Below are 24,179 nucleotides of genomic sequence, written 5' to 3'. Positions count from 1 at the left end.
TTTAGATCTGGTTAAATTAGAAATAAATACAACTTACTATTATACTTTCATTAAAGGGTTATTTTTATCTTTACAAGTTATCACCTATCCAATGGGTAGTTGATAACTTGCTGATTGGTGGTCTAACTGCTGAGACCCACACCAATCCAGAACCCTGTATTGAGCCCCTTCTGAATGGAGCATTGGACCGACATTTGAGCCACCCCTACATACATTCTCTAAGGGACTGTCAGTAAAAGAGCTGTACTTGGCCATCTCCAACAGTCCCATGGACAATGAGTGGAGCAAGGATGTACATCCTGGGGGTTTCTTTTTTTATTTTGACCATTTCTCCTTTTCAGAAAAAAAAAAATACAAAATTTATTCCTTGGAAATTCGGAGACATGTTGTCAGAAGTTTATAGACTAAAAGAACAATTTACATTTTACTCAAAAATCTAAATATAAAGGGAAAAATCAGACAAACTGAACATTTTGCAGTGGTCTCTTTTGCCTGAGCTGTATGTTCCTCAATCAAGGGTTAATGGAATCATGACCCAATATTTCATTGGAGAATAATCAGTGTCTGCCTTTAATCTTTTCTGCTGTCGATAGCCGGCGTGTAGACAGCTGGGTCCCTTCCATAGCTCTGTGTGTTGGCTTCTAAAATTTCCTAGAAAACATGTCCTTAATTTACTTTATTTCCGTCAGTCAGTGTACTTGAAAAATTGGACAACTGTACAATAATTGTATTTGGTTTCTAAGTTGCCACATTATACTTGTTCCTTGTTTTATTTTTTTATAGATTTAAATAGGCGCCAACAGTAGCAATAATATAGATATGACTATTTCACTATACTGCAGTACATTTTGTCTTATCATCATCTTATTCTACAGCCTTTGAACTATCCTTGGATCATCCGTGAGTGTGCATGTACTGCCTAATTGGTTTACTTAACCTAAAGTTGCACAATTGGTTAAGTTCCCACTGTGAGTTTTTGATGCAATGTATTTTCGCTGGGCCCAAAAAACTTTCTGAAGGAAAAGAAGACCGACCCATAAGTCAGGATACAGACTAGTAATGCAAAACGTATGATTTATTGGAACAAAAGGAGGTAACAAAAAGATATACAAAAGAGCAGGGGCGCTCACACAAAGATTAAAAATATATACTGCTCAAAAAATAAAGGGAACACTAAAATCCCACATCCTAAATATCAGTGAATCAAATATTCCAGTTGTAAATCTTTATTAATTACATAGTGGAATGTGTCGAGAACAATAAAACCTAAAAATTATCAACGTAAATCACAACTGATATCCCACAGAGGTCTGGAGTTGGAATGATGCTCAAAATCTAAGTGGAAAATGACGTTACAGGTTGATCCAACTTCAGTGGAAATGCCTCAAGACAAGGAAATGATGCTCAGTAGTGTGTGTGGCCTCCACATGACTGTATAATCTCCCTACGACGCCTGGGCATGTTCCTGGTGAGGCGGCGGATGGTCTCCTGAGGGATCTCCTCCCAGACCTGGACTAAAGCATCCGTCAACTCCTGGACAGTCTGTGGTGCAACGTGACGTTGGTGGATGGTGCGAGACATTATGTCCCAGATGTGTTCAAACGGATTCAGGCCTGGGGAACGGGCGGGCCAGTCCATAGCTTCAATGCCTTCATCTTGCATGAACTGCTGACACACTCCAGCCACATGAGTTATAACGCGCCAAAACGCGCCAAAACGCGCGTTGAGGTGGGCACCATGCGGCTGGAATTCTATCTATCCTTTCCTTGCAGTAAATCAAGCTAGATTTACTGCAAGGAAAGGATAGATAGAATTCCAGCCGCATGGTGCCCACCTCAACGTGCGTTTTGGCGGATTCTGTACATGTCTGTAATAATAATGTTTAGTCAAAGACAAATACCAAGAAGTATCAAAAACAAAGCAGCTATATTTAATACATGACAGCAACGAGAGACACAAACCACAGTGACAAAAAACACCTGTAAAAAAAAAAATGCAAGTAACCTAATTTAATCAAAAACTCACCAAATACTCATGGTGGAAACCCCCGCCTGAAGGTATTTTTTAAGGCAGGGCTGGCATGGCTAAAATTTCTGATAATTATAGTGCCAAGTATTGATGAGATAATCCGCACTACCTGAAGTAGCCAGTGAGACATAATGTCATATATTGTACAATTATTATGTCCTTTCCTTTGTCTCTGATTTTTTAAAGATCTTAGACTTCTTTTTTCCTAATACAATTACTAATTGGGCCAAAAATACCTATTAGTGCTGGTCCTTGGTCTACAGGTCGGGGTTGAAGAAAGGCTTCATGTGCCACGTCCTTCGCTTCTTGTATTTGGAAATAGAGCAGTATTTCTCTGGATTAAGAAAAAAGGGAAAAAGAATGAATATAAAACAGCTGCTAATGTTTTTTTTGCCAGGAAACTAAGAGAGCGAAAGAACTTATGAGTTTAATAATAGAGATTTTCTTTTGTGAAACTAGACTTTCCTTACCATTAAACCAGTCTGCTCTTCTTTAACCACTGAATCACTAGTGCCAGGTAGGAACATGCCATTGTGATGTGTTATTTTAGGGTGGAACATAACCTACTGTATAGCACACGGATATGGTTCCCCCAGGGCAGAAGCTCACTCTTACACAATAAAGGTCTGCCATGACAGTGTGTATGTTGCCACATAATGAACAATGTGGAGTGAAGAATTTGGAAAACCAGACAAGACAATGAAGATTTCCTACTTCTGAATATTGAATTCTGAGAAGTTTACTTACGTACTATTGTCAGGGCAGGGAAATAATACGAGGAAACGGAATAAAGTTGGTTATTTGTATTAATAAAACTAAGTAATGGTGATATGATCATCCTCTTATATTGTGGTCATAGCAAGGTTCATCCGTCCAGATTTTTCAACTTTTATATTTCGATTACAGATCGACTTTCCGACATCGGCTTTTGATGTCAAATTCACAAAACCAGAAGGTGAAGCTTTTAGCCCCAAATACGAAATTTCCAGCTTGTCTGAGGAAGATAAAAGCAAGTTACGAGAGGCCATGCAGAAGGAGTCTTTATACTGGTAAGTACGGGGTTCCTCAGTGATCACAGAATCTTCTTAGTACTGAATATGTTTGCATTTTCGTGCTATTGTTTTAGTTTCCTTAGACACATAGCTATAAAAAGAGTTCAGTTTCTGAGAAAGCAGAGATGGCTACCACCAACATCTGGAGTACATATAGAAAACCTCTTCCATAGGAGGATTATTGCCAACGTATTCTGCGCGGATCAGTGTCGATGAAATCCTATAACTCCCAGTTCACAGTATTTGTAGTGGTAAGGTTTCCTGTCTGACCCAGAGCAGCATGGAGACTTCTCCCAGCAGTGATGTGCCCTGCATGGCTGGCTGATCTGCCTCCTCACTATTACACCACGTAACCTCCCTGACAGCCAGAATACCCCTATCCTAGACACACTGCTCTAAGCCTCATCATGATGGCCACGTAACCTCCAGCCAAAGTCCCACTCTCAGGAGTTTAGCCCTTATTTGCTTTTTGCATCATTTTTCTTCTCAAATGCATGTATTTGAGACTAAATATCATTTTTGATATTTGGTTTCATTAATTATTTACAACATTTGTCATTTACAGACTCTTTATTTTCCTGCACATTCTACTTTGATGTGGTTTGTGGTCATAAAGCAGCCAAGAAGAACTCAGATAAGAGTTAGAACTCTCCTATTGGCCTAACAGAATGCGCTCACTGATGGATTCTTAGTTAACCCATTCTGTAGCGAACAATAGACAGTGTCACACTCAGGCTACAGGAATGAATATATTTAAAGGGGTTGGCCAGTACGTTATGTCGATGGTCTATCCTTCGGATAGGTCATCCATATCCAATAGGTGGGGGTTACTGGAGCGCTCTGTCCCTCTTCATTCGCATAGGGGCAGATGTGCAATACCCATCTGCAGCCACTATATGGTTGATGGAGCTGTGTTTTTCAGCTCCGCAACTGATCACAGTGGCTACTGCCAGCTCTGAGAACAGCTGATTGGTGGGGGTGTCGGGTGTCACACCCCCATCGATCTAATACCGATGACCTATGTTAATGATAGGCTATCTATATAAAAGTAAAGGACAATCCCTTTAAATTAAAAAAACATATCCCCATACATTGACAACCTTTTTCAAAGGCAACCAAGAATTCCTGATATTAGGTCACAGCCGCATTTATTGTACAGCGGACACCAGGGAAAAGACCCTGGGCATGTGCCCCTTGTCTCCAGACCTAACCATGCCATTAGCCTTGCACCATGTACCCTCAGGCTATGTGCACACATTGTGGATGATTTGCAGCTGTTTTCCATGCGTTGTACAGTACCATGTAAACCTATGGAAAACAAAATCCGCAGTGTCCATGCTGCGGAAAATACCGCACGGAAGCGCTGTGGTTTATTTCCCGCAGCATGTCAATTCTTTGTGCGGATTCCGCAGCGTTTTACACCTGTTCCTCAATAGGAATCCGCAGGTGGAAAAACGCAGGCAAAACCCGCACAAAAACCGCAGGTAAAATACAGGACGTTTTTCAGAATCTGCGCGGATTTGCCTCTGGAATTTTCTGTGTGGATTCTGCATCTCTTGGCAGAAAACGCAGATCAAAATCTGCGCGTTTTTCTTGCGGATTTTGTGTGTTTTTCCTGCGGATCCTGTGCGGATTTCGTGCGTTTTTAGCCCTGCGTTTTTCTATAATGGGTCCAGAAAGGCTGCAGAAACGCACAAAGAATTGACATGGTCCTTTTTTTTTTATCCACTGCTTTTTCCATGAGGAATGTTCCGCACCATTAGCACAACGTTTTTTTCCATTGATTTACATTGTACTGTATGTCACTTGCGGTTCTGCAGCATTTCTGCTTGGAAAAAATGCTGCGGATCCGCAGTAAATCCGCAACGTGTGCACATAGCCTTAGAAGCGTAGTATGGCAGTGCCTTATGCCATATAATATGGTGCAATATGACTACGTTTCATGCTAGTAAAGACCTTGCATGTATTAGTCCATAGATGACGATGGAGTTCCGATTACTGACTTGGAGTAGACTGTAGTGATACATGACGTGGGTCACGTTACTTATCACACAGACCTCACTAAACTGTCATCTTCTAGTTTCTAGGGTCCCCAAACCCGGACTCCAGATGTCAAAACAGTTGAGAACATGTCATGGGTGGGATCCATGTGTTATACACACTCCCATGCATGTTGCAGCTGTCTGGCGGTAACTCAACACCCACAATGGCCTGGGAATATAGCAAGAAAAAGGGGACTGTAACCAAGGTTCACAAAGACTTTGTCCTGTGGCGGCATACCCTGTCATTTGAGACTCCTACGTTACTGAGACTCCCAAGTGATAGCTCAGACTTCTAGTCTCCGAGGAGCTTTGTTTCATGCTTGTGGTGTGTGTGTAGTTACTAGGGTTTTGTATTTTAATTGTGATTACTTTCATTGTTTTGTCGTCTGAATGGACCTGGTAAAACATTTTTTGCTTTCTCGTATTTACTCATTTATTCCTGAAACATTTTATAATGTAAAGAAAAAAAGAGATCATCTTGTGAAATCAACCTGTCCATGTGGGTTAGTCCTCAAATTAGGCTGTGGTCAGGTTCTTCTGATTGTTGTGTGCTGCCATCTAGTGGCTGTAATACACCTGCACTCATAAGGGCAGAGGAATGCAAGTGGATGGAAGCACTCTGCTATACGAAGATTCAGTGCTCATATATACAAATCTGGTCCCAGAGCTGAGATCTCTTGGTAGGAACACCCATGTAGGTTAATTTTTGGACCAGCATTAGACTTAGATCTCTGTGCACACTGTTCTTTTTTTCGACATTCCTTGCGTGAGCTGTATGTATTTCCATAGATGTGTGTGATAGGTGAAACATGTCCATAAGGGGCTGATATTTATCAAAAAAGTGTTCTTTTCATTACAAAAACCACTGAGGTCCTTGTTATCTGGGATGCTAGCAGTTTGGCAGTTTTATAAGTCAAGGCCATAAATTGGTCATAGGCACTGGATAATTTTTCCCGTGTATTATCGATTTCCTCCTTAAAATGTGCCTTATAAAGACTAGATGTTTGGTTGTCATCAAGCATCCCTGGCATGGCTTCCATGAGGACCAGAACAGATGTTTCAGAACTTGTGGGCAGTTAATATTCCCAAAGTATCCCATGAGAGACCTGGACTTCTGTGGAGGGCCAAACCAGCAAACCGACCTTAATTCTGATGATTAGTTTTTTTATTTTTATTATTTAATATTGAGCTGAACTGAGTATGTTGTCAAGCACCGCTGCTAATACATGTTACGCTAGGGCTAGCTGCAAATCAAAACTACATAAATTACTGCTCTTTATAAAGTTTATAAATCATGTTGCTCCTGTTTTTCAGCCTTAAGGGTATATATCGTAATTCTAGATGTGTTTTGATCTACAGATTCACCAAAAGACTGTCATGTCCCCCCCAGCTCCCATACACTGTAGGATGATCCAATAGCCCATCCATTACACCCAAAACACTGTGATGTCCCCCAGTTTCTCTCCAAAAGTACAGAGTAACAGCCTCTTCAACACACGTACAGTAAGGCTACGTTCACATTAGCGTCTTTGGGCGCAGCGTCGTCGACGGATACCGACTCATGCGTCTTTCGCCCCTATCTTTAACATGGGGGGCGCATGGACATATGCGTTGTCAAGCGCTGTACGACGCATGCGTCATTTGGGCGCACCTGACAGGGCGCGGCCGACGCTACATGTTGCATTTTTCCTGCGCCAAATTTCCGGTAAACGCATGCAACGCACTTGCGTCGTAAATGCGCCAAAAAACCACATTACTGTCTATGTACAACGCATAGGGCGCAGGTGCCTGCGTTGACCCACGTTGTTCGACGCATGCGCCTTTTGAGTAAAAAACAAGTGATGAAGTGTCTGGACAGTGACAAGACCACCCCATAGATATAAAAAAAAGGTGATTGCATTGTATTTCACTTGCCTGCACGTCTGGAAACAAAGAGTACACGAGACACAGCTCTGCCTTCAAGGGATGTAAGTATATCATTTCTCTGCCCATTTTTTTTTAATTCTTTGCAATGTTTTTTGTTTGTTTTTTTTTTTATGTGTGTGACATTTTTTTTATTTTCTTGCAATATATGGTGGTTTATTTAATTTTTATTGGGTTGTTCTGCGTTGACCGCATGCGTCAAAAAATGCTGCGTTGTGTATTGCATTGTGGGTTGCGTCGACGACGCTGCGCCCAAAAACGCTAATGTGAACGTAACCTAAGATGGCCTGATATCCTCCCTCTACACACCCAGTATGGTTGTCCCCCACACAGAATGATGGTTCACAGCCCGCACCACTTTGCCCAGGTCTGTTGTAATATAAAAAAATTTTCATCTCTTGTTTTGCTTCTTTTTCTTATAGGTTGACAGATGCTGATAAGAAAAAACTGTGGGAGATGCGCTATTATTGTCACTCAGAGATTAGCTCTCTTCCATTGTTGCTGGCTAGTGCACCGAGTTGGCAGTGGTCATGCCTTCCAGACATTTATGCTTTACTGGGTCAGTGGACACATATGAAACATCAGGATGCCCTTGGTCTTCTTCATGCCACGTAAGTACTGTACTTTTTTCTTAGTTGTAGCATTTTGCTAACATGCAGGAGTCAGTCCAGCAGTGATGCTTGTCAGAATTTCTTTATAAGAGTTACTTATTTAAAGAAACGTGTTTGTTTGTTTTTGATTTTTTTATTATGGATTATCCTTCAGGTTTTACAAATTTATGAATTTGGCAATATAGTGTGACAAAGTCACTGGTAAAGTTCTGAAGTGGAGGTATGTTTCACTGAGGGTGTTAGCTAGAAAATGTTCTGAAGTGCTGAAAGGGGTTAATCAGCCATGTTTAGTGCTAGGTTGGTTGAACAGCTGTAGAATGGGAGGAGTCCAGACGCTAAATACCCAACTTTCTAGAGCATTAGTGTGGGAGAGGCCTGGAGGTGCGAGCCCTGGAGCTGTGGTTTCATGTTAAGGAAAGCTGAACCTTTTATTGTTTGTTCCTGAAGCGGGAGGATCCCCGTAACAACAAGGACTGTGCCATACTCTGTTTTTGTTTTCCTGTTAGAAAAGGCAGGCCGAATTTTTTTTTTTTTTTTGCTAACGTTGCACTGGTTTATGCAGTGCTTTTAATAAACCAGTGTAAGATTTAAATTGAACAGTGTTCCTGTGTACCTCTATGTGCAGCCAAGTGAGCTGATCTACCACAATAGTTAAAGGGGTTGTCCCACAGTTTATTTTTTAATCAGTAGATCTTGGGGATAATAATAATTTTCATAATTGGATGTGTTTAAACAAAATTCTCTTGTGCTGAGATAATCTTATAAATGAGCCCCTGCTGTATACTGTGTAATGGCCGTGTCTGACCGTGCAGGAACATGGACTGATCATACCACTGCTCCTGGTAATGGGGGGACTCAAAAGAGAGGATACAGACATTATAGTGCAGAATCGCAAATATTTCTTTGAGGTAAAACATTTTTTACAAACATGAAGGGAAACGTTTAACCCCACAAAAAGAATCCGCTGTGACCCCGTGCTGTAATATCTGTATACCCTCTTTTGCCTCCTCCACTGCCAGGAGCTGTGATATGATCAGACCATATCCCTGAGTGGTCAGACACAGCCATTACACAGTACACAGCAGGGGCACATTTATGAGATTATCTCAGCACAGGAACATTTTTTTAAACAAATCCAATTGTGAAAATTATTATTTCAAGATGTATTGATTAAAATCAACGTTAAAACTTTAAATTTGTTCTTGTAAAAACCCCTTTAATTACCTTATTGTTTCCTTCTTTCCCAAATACTATTCTGCAGTGCTAATTCAATGCTCAGTTTATGCTGTTTAAGAATCTCCTTTCAACTGCTATACAACAATATCTGCACTTTGTTCACACGTTCTGTGTATGGGAGTTCACCTCTCTGAGTATGAGGGCTGAGAGTGGAAAGGTTCAGACAGTGCAAGTCCTGTACACACAGCAGCAGTTGAAAGGAGCTTCTAAAGAAGCACTGTAGCACAATGTTTAGGAGAGAAGAAAGCAAAATTAGGTAATGAAGTATATTACAAAAATGCATAGCTTTACAAAGCCTGAAGTATAGTGAAATTAAAAAAAAATAAAAATTTTGTTTTAATATAGCAATTGGGTCAATGAGAATTTGGAATTTTGATCCGTGATTCTGACAACTTTATATTAGGGAAATGCTATAAGTGGAAATGTTTCTCTATGATGCTTATGCTGTTCCATATTTAATGAACATTAGGTATACGTCATATTTGCTCTGCATTTTTACTTGCAAACAGCTTCCCTGATCAAGAAGTAAGACGCACAGCCGTGCAGTGGATTGATACTATACCCGATGCGGAGCTTCTGGATTACCTACCACAGCTTGTACAGGTCTGTATGATGAAATGAAGAATTATCTAGAGAAATATACCTATTTTTTTTTGTCTCTTGATCGTTTTCCTTGTATCATCCCATCCCAGGCTCTTAAATATGAATGCTATCTGGATAGCCCGCTTGTCAGGTTTCTACTGAAAAGAGCCATCTGTGACTTAAGGATCACTCATTACTTCTTCTGGTGAGTATTTTATTCTTTTGTCTGATCTATAAAATTGTGTCCAGATATAGCTTTTTCTTATGGGTTCAGGATGTAATAATAGTGTTATGATTTTTGTACCTGGTAACTGAATAAATCAGGTTATGTGTTGCATGGACCTTTTTCTGCCAGAATTTCCATTTATTAATAAAGATGTTTCTGTCTTGACCAGGCTGCTAAAGGACTGTCTGAAGGACTCTCAGTTCAGTATTCGCTACCAGTACTTGCTCGCTGCTCTGCTGTGCTGTTGTGGGAAAGGTCTGCGAGAAGAGTTTGACCGTCAGTGTTGGTTGGTGAACACATTGACTAAATTAGCGCAGAAGGTTCGCGAGGGAGCTCCGTCCTCCAGACCTGTAAGTGAGATCGTTCCGGTATTGAATCCAATGGAGCTAGACATCGGATATGTGTCTCAGGTTATAAAGTGATCACTAAGCATGATGCTGGTACAAGTATCTCCACTATTTTTTCTTATTTTCTGGGGATTTACAATAAAGTGAGTATATTGCTACCATGTTAAAAATTATAATTCTCTTACCTAGGAAATTCTGAAAAATGGATTAGAAGATGTCAAGCAATTCTTCATTCTCAACGGATCATGTCGACTGCCCTTGAGTCCCAGTCTTCTCGTAAAAGGGATTGTGCCTCAGGTATGTTTGCACATCTTTCGCCATGTAGGTCACTGAGCTCTCAAATGTGGACCATGTCACACGGATCATGTTCCTTCATTGATCACTCTGGCTTGGTGTACCTATCGTCATACATACTGAATCTTGTTCAGGGAACACACACTCTTTACTTCTGATCCTTCAGTTCATTATTATTACAAATCTGCTTATTTAAGGGGATTTTCACCCTTCTTCTTTATAGCAGGGGCGACATGTGGCCAGCCCCCACCATATGGTCATAGACATGCTGGTCTTCGTTGGCTTCTGACATGTATATTCCTTGCCAGACACCAGAGATGTGACGCAGTGCACGCTAAGTTGTAACATTTATGGAATTTAGTTACAATATTTTATAAATGTTCCCGATCATAATACAGCTTTTAGTTTTATTGCGGCCCTTGTTCAATATGACAATGTGTCCTTGGACAAGAAAAGTTTGTGCACCCCTATTTTACAGTCTGTCAGCTTACTCACAGCTGCCCCTTGTCCTTGCTATAAAGTAGTGACCATTGATTGACTATCATGTACAATTCTTTTAGCTCTTCAGGACTCCATGCACACTATGTCATGAGGTTTGCTTTTGAAGAAAGAATATGTGAATGATATAGCAGATCTTTTTAAATATGGATCCTATTGACATACAACTAATATATGTGTGAATGTTTCCTCCTCCTCCCCCATCCAGGTGTAATAGACAGAATAGCCTAGTCTAAGCTATCAGGGGCAACAAAAACCTGAAGGATTGATGCCATGAAGTCACTGTTAGCTGGGTTGGCAGACATCTAATTTCTCTAGTATAGTTGCATACCACTAATACTCTGATTTATCACAGCTTTTACGTAGTTTCTGGCTCAAGAAGCTTTGAAAAGTTTTCACGCCATTTTCGACAAACTCCAACAAAGTTGTCGGAGCTGGACCAGATCATCAAATTCATGAAGAATGGTGGTGTTCCACAAATCTTACTCCAGTCAATTAAGTTTCTGGTGAAGTGATGACTGAGGGCACCCCACCTCGCCTGATTCATTAAGAGCCGTGTGCCTCTTCATTAATTAGGCGCCTCACACTCCCCCCTGCCCCTCGTGATACATTAGGGCATTAGAGTCCTAGACTATAGAGACACATTCTGCCATGGTGTGGTCACTCCAGTGAGAATTCATCCCTCTGCACTTACTATTTCAACTGGTGGAAGTTATGTAATATATAATGTTAAACCTCCGGGTTATTATATTGTATTATATGGTTATATTCGCAGTGCCATTGGATACATTTCAGTGTATAGTTATAAAATAAATATCACTTCCATTCCATAGGTCTCCTCCTCTGATGACTATGCCTCAGTAGCGGGACAGCTGTCAGTAATACGGCTGGCTGACAACTTGTTCTCTTTTCTGAGGGTGAAAATCCATGTACAGGGTCTTTTTCATCCTATTAATACATCACTACTCCTTCCCATAAATATTTAGCTGTAGATTCCTTCACAATTGTGAGGATCTGTAGAGAAAAAATAGAATATCTCTGGCAAACTTTAGAAAAAGTATCTAAATGCAGTGCTACAGCGTGTCTCATTTTTTTCAGGGCTGCTCCCACTTCAACTCAAATGCCGTGCCTCTGAAACTTACCTTCCAGAATGTGGATCCGCTGGGAGAGAACATACCGATTATTTTTAAAGTATGTATCAACAACTGTGCAGATAGCAAAATGAAGAAAGTAATGTTTTGTTGTAAGAGTAAAATGTCCATGTCGCACACATTGCAGAAGAGAACCTACGTCCCAACCTGCAGGTTTTCACTGCACGTTTTGTATCCAGATGTAATATTAAATGATCTGTGCTTTGTACTGATGGAGGCACATAGAGCTGACACGAGTTTTTATTCTTTTTATTTCAAGCTGAGACTTGAACTTAACTGCAGTATACCAAGCCAGCGTAAGTCTTCAGAGAGGAAGATGATTTCAACTTTTGTTCCAGTTATTGGATGTAACAATCGTAAAAGTCAATATGGACCCTTTAACTAGCTTTGACACGTGATTTAGGATGAGAAGTCAAACCAAGCCAGCGTTTCTGGGTGTTTGCTCCACCTTAGTGCACAACAGGAGGTCTGATTTGACCACTGGGTGTGAGAGGCCTCTGGAAAGGTTTCTAAAGGGTAATGTTTCTTTTTTGTGAAATCATATAAAAAAAAAGGTGTAAATAAGCCAAATTACAAATGGAATGTATTAAAAGAATATTTTTATTTAAGGTAGTTAAGATATATACCAAAAACAAAAGGTAAAAATATATATGTACCAGAGTTGGCCACAAGATGGCGCCAACAGCAATGTTACAAGGTATTTGTAGAAGGAATTGAAATGAAAAGAACTCCTGCTAACATAATGTGACTGAAATATTTACTGAAGGTGAAAAAGTATCAAAAAAAGTAGCAATCAATCAAGTGAAGAGTCACAAAACAGAGACCGTGAAATGCCAGTGAAGTAAAGTAATTATCTATGACCTGCTGTGGCGCCAAAGAATCTCTACGTACCTTTCGGCTGAATGAGCCTTTGTAGAAAGAGCACAAAATATGAAAATTTATAAGCCATTCAATGCTCATTTGGGGATTTAATTTGCAAATAGCCTCTTCAGAGAGGAAGAGAACTTGGAGTATAGTGCTACCTATTGGTTGTAGCAATCCTTTCTGGTTTGGCTATTTATCCAAAATTATGTGTCAAGGCTTGTTAAACGATAAGTATTGATTTTTATGATTTCTACATTCGATTACTGTCCTCTTCCTTTCTAAAGATGCTGTTTGCATATTTAAATTCCTATAGGAGCCTCGTGTGGCTTATAAGTCTCCTTATGCTGGCTTGCCACACTACACAAGGAGAAACATAATTCCATATATCCCCTGTCAGGGTCCTCTCACCTAACCAAATCAGGTCTCTAGTGCTTTGACCTGTTGAGGGGAAAGTACTCCAAAACACGTGTCTGCAAATGAAGTGTCTGGTTTGCCTCCTCTTTTCAAAGTCTTGTGCCAGTTCTCGTTAAAGGGTTTATATAAACATTTAGGATTGCTATATCCAATGGGTGGCACTAGTGTTCGTCATCCTCCTCTTTTAAATGTATACATTTTTTATTTGTCAGTGCTATTACAAAGTCAAATCCATGCGACACATTCATTCCTGCACTGAGTGTATGATGCTGATTCTGTGATGAAACTTACAAAATTCATTCTCACCCACAACTACTTTGAATTTGGTAACATATATCTAAAGGAGACTGGTACAGCAATGGGAAGTAAAATTGGGCGATAGCTGGACATAGCAGTTGGATCGAGGGTTGGCTTTTTAAGAATAGGCGTGATTGTGGCATGTTTGAAAGCAAAAGGGAAGGTGCCAGAGGTTAGTGATAGGTTGAAGAGGTGGGTTAGGGATGGGATAAGAGTGGTGGTGAGGTTGGGGAGGAGGTGGGATGGGATGGGGTAGAGCGCACAAGTGGTGAGGTGCGATTTGGAGAGGAGACAATTAAGCTCCCCTTCAGTGATGTTGGATAGGGAGGTTATGGTGTTTGGGCATTGGTCTGTATACAAAGGGGTTGTGGTGGTTGAACAATGAAGACTTGCCTTTCTTTCACAGGACGATAAAACTTTCACACTCCCTATCTATGAACTGTTCCAATATTTATGGCCACAACTGTTTATCCCTCTCCCATAATGATAGTTCTGCTTCATATCAGTTGCCTTATGTATTGCATTATTTCAGTGCAGTGTTGTGTATAAATATGTGACTCTTCAGATTTTGTATCATTCTATGCCTGATGAAGAGACCTGAGTAGTCTTGAAGCCTTGCAATTTGTTACCATCTTTTCAGTTAGCCATTAAAAGGTATCAATCACTGAGGACTCAAATTTTAATATTTTTCTATCTACTGGCTAACATGGTACAAATATATATATATATATATATATATATATATATATGTGTGTGTATATATATTCCTACATTATTTTCACATAATTTACTTTGCCCTAACTTACCTAAAATAAATGACGCTGGATGACAAAATGTCTGTATTCTTCATCAGTGTGGAGACGACCTCCGGCAGGACATGTTGACCTTGCAGATGATTCGCATCATGAATAAAATCTGGATACAAGAGGGTCTGGACATGCGCATGGTGATCTTCCGCTGCTTTTCTACAGGACGCGGACGCGGTAGGTTTTATTTATTTTTTATTAACACTGCTAAAATAACTTCTAAGACATTTTATTAAAAATTACATGAAAGATAAAATATTGTGACATGCCTAAAAAATGTGATTCACCTGAGAACTGCAAGTCCACAAATAAAAGAAACAGGGGATAAAATCTATGTGGTCTATGGAGGGCTTGTAGTCTTCTCATCTGCTAGTCCCACAGTGGTGTGAACATTTATATACTTGCTTGTGCTGCACTGCCATTTCTCATTGTTTCTTAGGTATGTAAGTTGCTTTGGCGATTTTGCGAATGGCAGTCTTTACATTATTTATGGCTCTTCCCTGCAATGTTTTAGACCAGGAAATTGGGACTGCCACTGGTCAGCTAAATTTAAGTTTCTAATCTCGGCGTTGACAGTCAAGAGCTATAAATAAGGTCTACAGGTCATCATTTGTGAATGTTAGACTGCGCTGCAGAAAGGAAGAGCCTGAGTGCTTTTGGTATGTCAGTTAGGACTGACATTTAGTTTTGCTACATAAAGCCTCAGTCGGACTTCCGTGAATCTTGTACCTGTTTTATCAGTGATATTCACAAAGCGAACATGTCCCCAATATAGTCTATGGTACTGTACACATGCACTTTTTTGTGGGCTGAATAGTCCACAACAAGTCACCAAGACATGTCCGTTTTTGATCTGACTCATGGACCAAAATTTCCCATACAAGTCTATGGGTCTGTGAAAAATAAGGACAGCATGGATGCCATCCCTGTGCAATCTTGAGTTGTCAGTCATTAACATTGTTGGAGATAGCAGAAGCTTTTTTTTTGTTTCTCCATCAGTGAAAATCACGGATGAAACACTGATGGTAAAAACTGACACTGACCAAATACTGATGAAAATCAGATCGGAAACAGTGATGAACAATGGTCCGTGTTTTTAGGTATGAGAAAAATTGCAGCCATCTAAAGGAGATTTTAGTGTCCATTCTAGAAATTATTGAATATATGAATTTATAACTGCACGCAATATAGACTTAAAACATTGAGATACTTAGCGCATTGTGTGGCCAAATTGTGTGAGTGTATCGACCAATAATGATGCGAACCCTGTAGATGGGACCCTACATCAAACCGGCATCTCCTGGGCTCCGGTCTACAGATTTAAAGAGCAAGTAGGATTCAGCTCTAGTTGAAAACAGTCTGTGCCAAATGGCAGGAGGGTTTAGCCAAATATGAAGGCAAAAATCAATACTGAGAAGCACCTCCTGGCAGATTAATGACAGATGGACATGCACAATTTGGCCAAACTGTGTGCTGAGAATCTTATTTGTATTAGTAGAGTTTATATATAGCAAAATTCATATATTCAGTGTTCACATATACCTTAGCGCACTCAGTCTGGATGTATTTGGGTCCTATAGCAAAGCATTCACAGAAACTGGCTGTACATTTGTTTAATTTTGCAAGGAAGTGAGGGTCAGTCTCATTTTTTGCTTTTGAGAAATCATTGAGGCCCTTTCATGATTGCAACAAACCCAGCAAACCAATCTGTTAAATAATATGGAGCACTTACCTGCATATACAACCCCTGGCAAACATTATGGAATCACCGGCCTTGGAGGATGTTCATTCCGTTGTTTAATTTTGTAGAAAAAAAGCCGATCACAGACATGGCACAAAACTAAAGTCATTTCAAATGGCAACTTTCTGGCTTTAAGAAACACTAAAAGAAATCAAGAACAAAAAAAGTGTTAGTCAGTAATGGTTACTTTTTTTAACCAAGCATAGGGGAAAAATTATGGAATCACTCAATTCTGAGGGAAACAATTATGGAATCACCCTGTAAATTTTCATACCCAAAACTAACACCTGCATCAAATTAGATCTGCTCGTTAGTCTGCATCTAAAAAGGAGTGATCACACCTTGGAGAGCTGTTACACCAAGTGGACTGACATGAATCATGGCTCCAACACAAGAGATGTCAATTGAAACAAAAGAGAGGATTATCAAACTCTTAAAAGAGGGTAAATCATCACGCAATGTTGCAAAAGATGTTGGTTGTTCACAGTCAGCTGTGTCTAAAATCTGGACCAAATACAAACAACATGGGAAGGTTGTTAAAAGCAAACATACTGGTAGACCAGGGAAGACATCAAAGCATCAAGACCGGAAACTTAAAGCAATATGTCTCCAAAACAGGAAATGCACAACAAAACAAATGTGGAACGAATGGGTGGAAACTGGAGTCAACGTCTGTAACCGAACTGTAAGAAACAGCCTAAAGGAAATGGGATTTACATACAGAAAAGCTAAACAAAAGCCATCATTAACACCTAAACAGAAAAAAACAAGGTTACAATGGGCTAAGGGAAAGCAATCGTGGACTGTGGATGACTGGATGAAAGTCATATTCAGTGATGAATCGCGAATCTGCATTGGGCAAGGTGATGATGCTGGAACTTTTGTTTGGTGCTGTTCCATTGAGATTTATAAAGATGGCTGCCTGAAGAGAACATGCAAATTTCCAGTCATTGATGATATGGGGCTGCATGTCAGGTGAAGGCACTGGGGAGATGGCTGTCATCACATCTTCAATAAATGCACAAGTTTATGTTGATATTTTGGACACTTTTCTTATCCCATCAATTGAAAGGATGTTTGGGGATGATGAAATCATTTTTCAAGATGATAATGCATCCTGCCATGGAGCAAAAACTGTGAAAACATTCCTTGAAAAAGGACACATAAGGTCAATGTCATGGCCTGCAAATAGTCCGGATCTCAATCCAATTGAAAATCTTTGGTGGAAGTTGAAGAAAATGGTCCATGACAAGGCTCCAACCTGCAAAGCTGATCTGGCAACAGCAATCAGAGAAAGTTGGAGCCAGATTGATGAAGAGTACTATTTGACACTCATTAAGTCCATGGCTCAGAGACTACAAGCTGTTATAAAAGCCAGAGGTGGTGCAGCAAAATACTAGTGATGTTTTGGAGTGTTTTTTTGTTTGTTTTTCATGATTCCATAATTTTTTCCTCAGAATTGAGTGATACCATAATTTTTCCCCTATGTTAGGTTAAAAAAAGTAACCATTACTGACTACCACATTTTTTGTTCTTGATTTCTTTTAGTGTTTCTTAAAGCCAGAAAGTTGCCATTTGAAATGACTTTAGTTTTGTGCCATGTCTGTGATCTGCTTTTCTTCTACAAAATTAAATAACTGAATGAACATCCTCCAAGGCCGGTGATTCCATAATTTTTGCCAGGGGTTATAAAAGAGCATTAATTATATTTGCTCTTGGATCCAATTTATGATGCTGTCAATCCCCCAATAAACCCCTGTCAGACAAAAGTCCTGGATACGCACATTTCTCCATGAAACAGAATTCTCTGTTCCTTATCAGATTGGAGAATGTCTTCTTGAGCAGTACAGTGTGGACATTAGGGGCGTCAATGATGACTATAGGTGTGTGCCCCTGTAGGTTAGTATATACAGTAGTATTGTCATCCTGCTTACTTTAAAGATGAAGCCAGTAGGACAAGGGTGAAATCCGCATCTATGACAATGGTGCACAACCTATGGCCGTTGGGGCCACATGCAACCCATGATGCTATTCTTTGTGACCCCCTTCCCCCCCACCCATATGGAAACAGAAAGACTTGTCTGTGTGTGACTGCTCGGATGTAGTTTCCATGTCAAGATGAAGAGGGGTGCGCACACACCTTAGGAGCATGTGCAAGTACTAATGTTTGTAGTGCGTAATTCCCCATGTATGATGAGATTGGGGTTGTATGTTATGGGAATTTTGATATCTTCAGCTATTACGACAAAGCCCATAATATACACGAGAAACCCACATGCATGCAGGGTATTTTCCTCTCTGGAATCCTGATTGGGAAAAGAAAGTGGACCCCTTCTCGATAGGACTCGTGGAACCCATTCAACCTACTCCTATTGGACAGTCACGGCACATACTTTTGATATGTCATACACATCTTAGATGGAAAAATATCCCTTTAAGCGTTTATCGCCAATGTCATTGTGGCCAGAAAAAGAAGTGTGCCCCTGATCTAAAATATTTTATGCGGCTTGTGTTTTGTGCTCCTCATTAGCAGCCAGTCATCGCTGTGGCTCTCATAAAGCAGTCGTAGATAAAATAATAAAAAAAAATAATAAGAGCTGCTAATATAATACTTGAATAGCACAGCTGTTGTATTGTACCTGGCATACTCCAGCCAGCGTAAAATCGCACACTTATATGAGCAACATAGCTTATCAGAAGAACTATACTACAATTCTAATTGGATGTATTGGCTATTATTATTATTACACGTACTACATATTCGGATAAGATCTTGGGGATAGGATTACCCCTTTAAATAAAAAAAAAAAATATATATATATATATATATATATATATATATATATATATATATATATATATATATATATATATATATATATATATATATATATATATATATAACAAAAAGGCTCTCCACTAACTTTTGTTTTTTTGTTGATGTGGTTACAGAGCTGGTGTCACACTGTCACCATGTGATCACTAGGCTCAGCAGTCTGGTGCTGTCTGATGCCAGTGACTGGCTGCAGTGGTCGCCGACCTCTACATGCCATTACCATTGCAGACTGATCAACATAGACCATATGCAGCAGCAGTGAGAGAATCAACAGATTAAAAAAGAAATTAAAGGGAACCTGTCATCAGATTCATGCTGGTCAAAACCAGGTTGTGGCATAGATCAGACACTGGCTGTGAGTTTTCAGCTATGGATGCCTTCTCATGAAATACTGTGGGGTTTCCAGAGCAAACATATTTTCAAAAGCTAGCCATGGACTATGTGTCTTTACTGGCTAATCAGAGGAGGGACTCGCCTTGGACTAGGCAGGAAGGACACCAAGTCCTTGGCCAGCGTTTTAGTGTATGCGCTGTTTCTCAGAAAGATATTCCTGGACGTAATCATCCAGTCATCCATCAGTGTCAGATTCCTGGAAGTGGTAGGACCAGTATGAATCTGATAACGGGTTCCCTATGAAAGGACAATCCCTTTATGTGTTAATTATTATATTCTGTAAAAGATGTTTAAGTTACATAATATCGTAATGAAAATCTGAGTAGATGTAGGACATAACATCTAGCTAATGTCTATAATGTCTAGACACAAGTTAATAATTAGACCACTATTTTCCAGGTATGGTTGAGATGATCCCATCTGCAGAAACTCTGAGGAAGATCCAGGTGGAGCATGGAGTCACTGGCTCATTTAAAGACCGACCTCTTGCTGTCTGGCTGCAAAAACACAATCCCACAGAGGATGAGTATGAAAAGGTGATATAACCCATATGTGTGACCGGATACCACAATAAGCATTACTTGCCCGTTAAACCCCGGCCATTTCACAATTGTCAGGGAGTGGTGGCACTGGAACAGCAGGGACTTTAGCCGGGAAACGAATGCATATTTTGTGTGTCGGGAAAGCAGCTCTCTGACTCCTTCTAACCTTGTCCAGTTCATTTCCCATACAAATAGTATATCCTCTCATAGCGCATATCCTAGAGATCAGCATCTCCATGTCTATCCCAGGCTGTCCTAGGGTCACATGTTCATTAATAAAATGCGTCTTGTAGAGGACCGATCACCGCCCATGACATGTCTGCTTTAATAAATACCTGTATTCACCATGAAATGACTGTTCTGGAGAATCTGTTCCTAGAACCTAGAGATGTGCTGTTCCTCTGTAATTCCTCCTTCAAATTTATGATCAAATTAATAACCAGGTGTTACCATTCCCTTTCATCAAAGGAGTGTGTCCCGACATAGCCTAGTAATGTCAGCACTGATTGGCAGCGCCAGACTATGTAGTGTAGGGACTTGCTCCTTACTGATAACACCCAGTTGTCATTTTATTCATACATAGAAGGAATAACGGAGGAACAACATTGGATTCTGGGAAAAGATGATGCAGCATTCGTATTTCCTGAAGAATACAAGTGTTTACTGAAACAGAGGTGTCAGTAGATCTGATATGTAATGAGGACCTGTTGGATGTGGGTTTTCATTGTATAATTAGGACTTGTGAGCTTATGATGCACTTCATTTATAGTCGTTGGTAACTGTAATTGTGCAGGCAGTTGAGAATTTCATCTACTCGTGTGCGGGATGCTGCGTAGCCACCTATGTGCTTGGGATCTGTGATCGACACAATGACAACATCATGCTGAAGACAAGTGGCCACATGTTTCACATAGACTTTGGCCGCTTCTTGGGACACGCTCAAATGTTTGGAAACATTAAACGGTGGGTACGATCGTGTATGTGTTATATGTTTTGTATGAAACATTCTAATATTAAGCGATTTTGCTAAAGTCCCATTAAATGTGTGGGTTTCTTTCTATTTTGTTGTCACTACAGGGATCGGGCACCTTTCGTCTTCACATCAGACATGGCGTATGTAATTAATGGAGGGGACAAAACTTCCAGTCGCTTTCATGACTTTGTGGATTTATGCTGCCAGGCATATAATCTAATCCGCAAACATACTCACCTTTTTCTCAACCTACTGGGACTAGTAAGTGAAATGTTCATAGATTGCTGTAATGGATACTGATATTCTGCAGATTTGTACATTTTAGTCCTCATGCACACATACAAGTTCTGTGTACAATGGTTGTGATTGTATATTGGACCTTTTACCTCCTGTTTTATCTGAAAGAACTAAAAGAGGCTGGTGGGCGTAAAAAATAATAAACTCCTCTACACTAACCACTGGCCCAGTGCTGTCTCTCTGTAGCTGTTCGCGGTCTTTGTTGACTGGTGGCAGTGGTGACCTCACAGCTACCGTGCACATGACTGCTGCAGCCAATTACTGGACTTGGCATGTTTGTGCAGACCACCTCTGAGCCTAGTGATTGGCTGCAGCAGTTATGTGAACTGTAGTAATGATATCACTGCCGTAGCCCATCAACAAACACTAGGAGCAGTAACAGAGAGTCAGCACTAGACTAATAGCTGAGTTTATTTCTTTTTCTACTGCAAGCGGAATAAAAATGTTTTTCTTTGAAAAACCCTTTAAAGGTTCTATGTGGATTGCAGGCTCTGTTCAGACAGATAAATCAGTAGGACCCGATTGACCCCATTATTAGTCACTGGAGTCTGTCAGGAACCACTGAAGTCCATCGTGCAGCAAAATCATCGTGGTGTCATGGCTTCCTTTTCACACAGATGTTACCAGAATCTGGTATTTTACATCCGTTACTGTTTCCTGCAATACCCAACAGAATGGACCATTTGCTTTGATCTTTCAGATGGTCATCACAGTTAAGCCCCCCATATACTTGATATAGAGCTTTCACCTGTTCATTTGGCCGGCAGCTAAGTCGCCTAACTCCAACAGACACAGAAATGCTTGCTCTGCCGAGCTCACCTGTGTTCTCTGAGAGCCGCTATGTGACATTTGTGGCAAAAGCTTATAAAACAAAATGATTGGCAGTCCATAAATAATTGGACATCCCTGATCCTTATATTTCCCATAATCATCTGTTGGGAAAAACTCGTGAGGAGAACATTTCCATACACATTAGATTGTCTGACAAACTTGTCGATATCGATGGATTCTATCAACCATTGAATAAAAGCCCCCATACACATTAAACGAACATCAGGTGAACTTATCATTATCGACAGCCTAATGGGGGCCATTATTCAGTGTTTTGGTGTGCCTTAGAGATCGTAAGGTGGTGGCCCTAAATGAAAAGTGATAAAGAATGGACCTTCACTTTAATCCATAAGATGTGATTGCACGTTCATATGATCTGTTCCTACTTTATATTGGTTGAACCTGGTCCAATGCAACCAACAGATTTTATTTAAACTGTTCCAGAAATATTTGCAGCCTATAATTATTGAAATCTTGGCCCTTGGTTGAGAGTCTAACCTCCAACTATCTGCTTTAGATGTTGTCATGTGGAATTCCTGAGCTGTCTGACCTGCAGGATTTAAAGTATGTCTATGACGCTCTGCGCCCACAAGATTCGGAAGCTGATGCCACAACATATTTTACCCGGTAACTGGAGCTGTCTATATAGTCGAGTGTTTCTTGTACATGTCAGGTTGCCATCAACAATCCAACTAAGTAGTGCACATCCTTATTTCTCTACACCAGGCTCATAGAGTCCAGTCTGGGATCAGTAGCCACAAAGTTAAATTTCTTCATTCACAATCTGGCACAGCTGAAGTTCAGTGGTTCAGATGAGCGGTTAACACTCTCCTTCGCGCCAAGAACTCACACAATGAAAGTGGATGGGAGGATTCGGGATGTTTTCCTAACTCGTTATAAGAAGATCTTTAATCCTAATAAAGGATATGTAAGTGGAGTTCTCTCCAGACCGGTCTAACTATTGTCCCTTGCATATGTTAAATTATATCTTTTCATCTACATATAGACTGGGACAAGATTTGGCAATGTTCTTGCCTTGCTGTAAACGTGTATTAATAATATTGGTTCTGCTTGTTACAGGTCTATGTAATTAAGGTGGTACGGGAGAGCCTGCATGAGACCACTCATGTACAGAGATCCTTCGAGGAGTTCCAGGAGCTACATAGCAAACTAAGGTTACTTTTCCCAGCATCACAACTTCCCAGGTAACTCCATATTCGGGACTTGGGACACTAAACATTAAAAGGATTATTGAAAAGGAATTGTCATTTATAGTAATCTCCTGTGATACAATGCAGATAGTGTTTATGCTGCACTTTTTTCTTCTGAATCCCCAGATTTCCCCAAGTTGTTAGACAGTTATAATGTTTGGGGTTTTTTTTCAAACTCAAAGAAAAGAGGAATGCACCTGTACTATTATTTCCAGGGTCTGATCATGGTAATTTGGTAATTGGCTAGTAGAATTTGGAAGTAGTTTTGATAAAATAAATATAATGAGATTCAGACCTTTAAGGGAATCTGTCACCAGGTTTTTGCTATGTAATCTAAGAGCAGTACAATGTCGGAGCAGAGACCCTGATTACAGCGATGTGTCACTTTCTGGGCTGTGTTTAGCTATTTCAATACAATCAGTGTTTTATCCGTAGGAGATTATCACTACAGGACAACTGGCCTTGTGCCTCCTAGTCCAACCATGCCCCAGCACTGATTAGTAGCTCTCTGTCACTGTACAATGTACACAGAAAGCTGTGATGTGGGAAGGGTTATACATGCACAGTAATTCAACTTCTTATTAATTTAAAGAAATAAAAATATGGCTTCCTTTTAAAGGCTATTCCCAACGTCTGTGTTGAAGCCACAGGATATGCCTCATATGTGCAGGTCAGACCTCTGCTACCCTTACATATTTTAAGAAACAGGGCCACATACCATATGATTCACAAACCTGTGCTGATATAAACATGTTAGAATATTTAAAGGTATTTTTGCTATTCCGTTCTGCATGATCCAGAAAAAAATAGTATAACATACTTTGTAATTAACTAAACACACCGGGTCATAGGTTTGTAATTAAATATTTGTTAAACGAATGATACCCATATCTGATACACATAGGCTAAAATAATATTTGTTTAATAGGTACGCCATGACATGTCCATGAAATGGTTGCCATTTTTTATTTATTTTACTCCTTT

General features: G+C 40.1%; 1 protein-coding gene across 2 annotated transcripts in view; it reads left to right on the top strand.

Annotated features, from left to right (window-relative positions):
* PIK3C2B (phosphatidylinositol-4-phosphate 3-kinase catalytic subunit type 2 beta) overlaps positions 1-24,179 on the top strand; it is a 146,719-nt gene that overhangs the window by 94,281 nt on the left and 28,259 nt on the right. For both annotated transcript variants that reach the window (XM_077295051.1, XM_077295052.1), the window contains 14 exons: positions 2,935-3,077; positions 7,468-7,656; positions 9,402-9,495; positions 9,585-9,679; positions 9,870-10,050; positions 10,237-10,344; positions 11,938-12,030; positions 14,419-14,548; positions 19,741-19,877; positions 20,677-20,846; positions 20,961-21,117; positions 22,502-22,611; positions 22,711-22,912; positions 23,065-23,189. In XM_077295051.1, coding sequence (XP_077151166.1) covers positions 2,935-3,077; positions 7,468-7,656; positions 9,402-9,495; positions 9,585-9,679; positions 9,870-10,050; positions 10,237-10,344; positions 11,938-12,030; positions 14,419-14,548; positions 19,741-19,877; positions 20,677-20,846; positions 20,961-21,117; positions 22,502-22,611; positions 22,711-22,912; positions 23,065-23,189 — 1,934 coding nt within the window. The remainder of the gene's footprint in view (positions 1-2,934; positions 3,078-7,467; positions 7,657-9,401; positions 9,496-9,584; positions 9,680-9,869; positions 10,051-10,236; positions 10,345-11,937; positions 12,031-14,418; positions 14,549-19,740; positions 19,878-20,676; positions 20,847-20,960; positions 21,118-22,501; positions 22,612-22,710; positions 22,913-23,064; positions 23,190-24,179) is intronic.

The sequence above is a fragment of the Ranitomeya variabilis genome, chromosome 3 (genome assembly GCF_051348905.1).
Source record: "Ranitomeya variabilis isolate aRanVar5 chromosome 3, aRanVar5.hap1, whole genome shotgun sequence".
NCBI lineage: Eukaryota > Metazoa > Chordata > Amphibia > Anura > Dendrobatidae > Ranitomeya > Ranitomeya variabilis.
The sequence above is the reverse complement of the archived record's forward strand: the minus strand, read 5'-3'. Positions and strand labels throughout refer to the sequence as shown.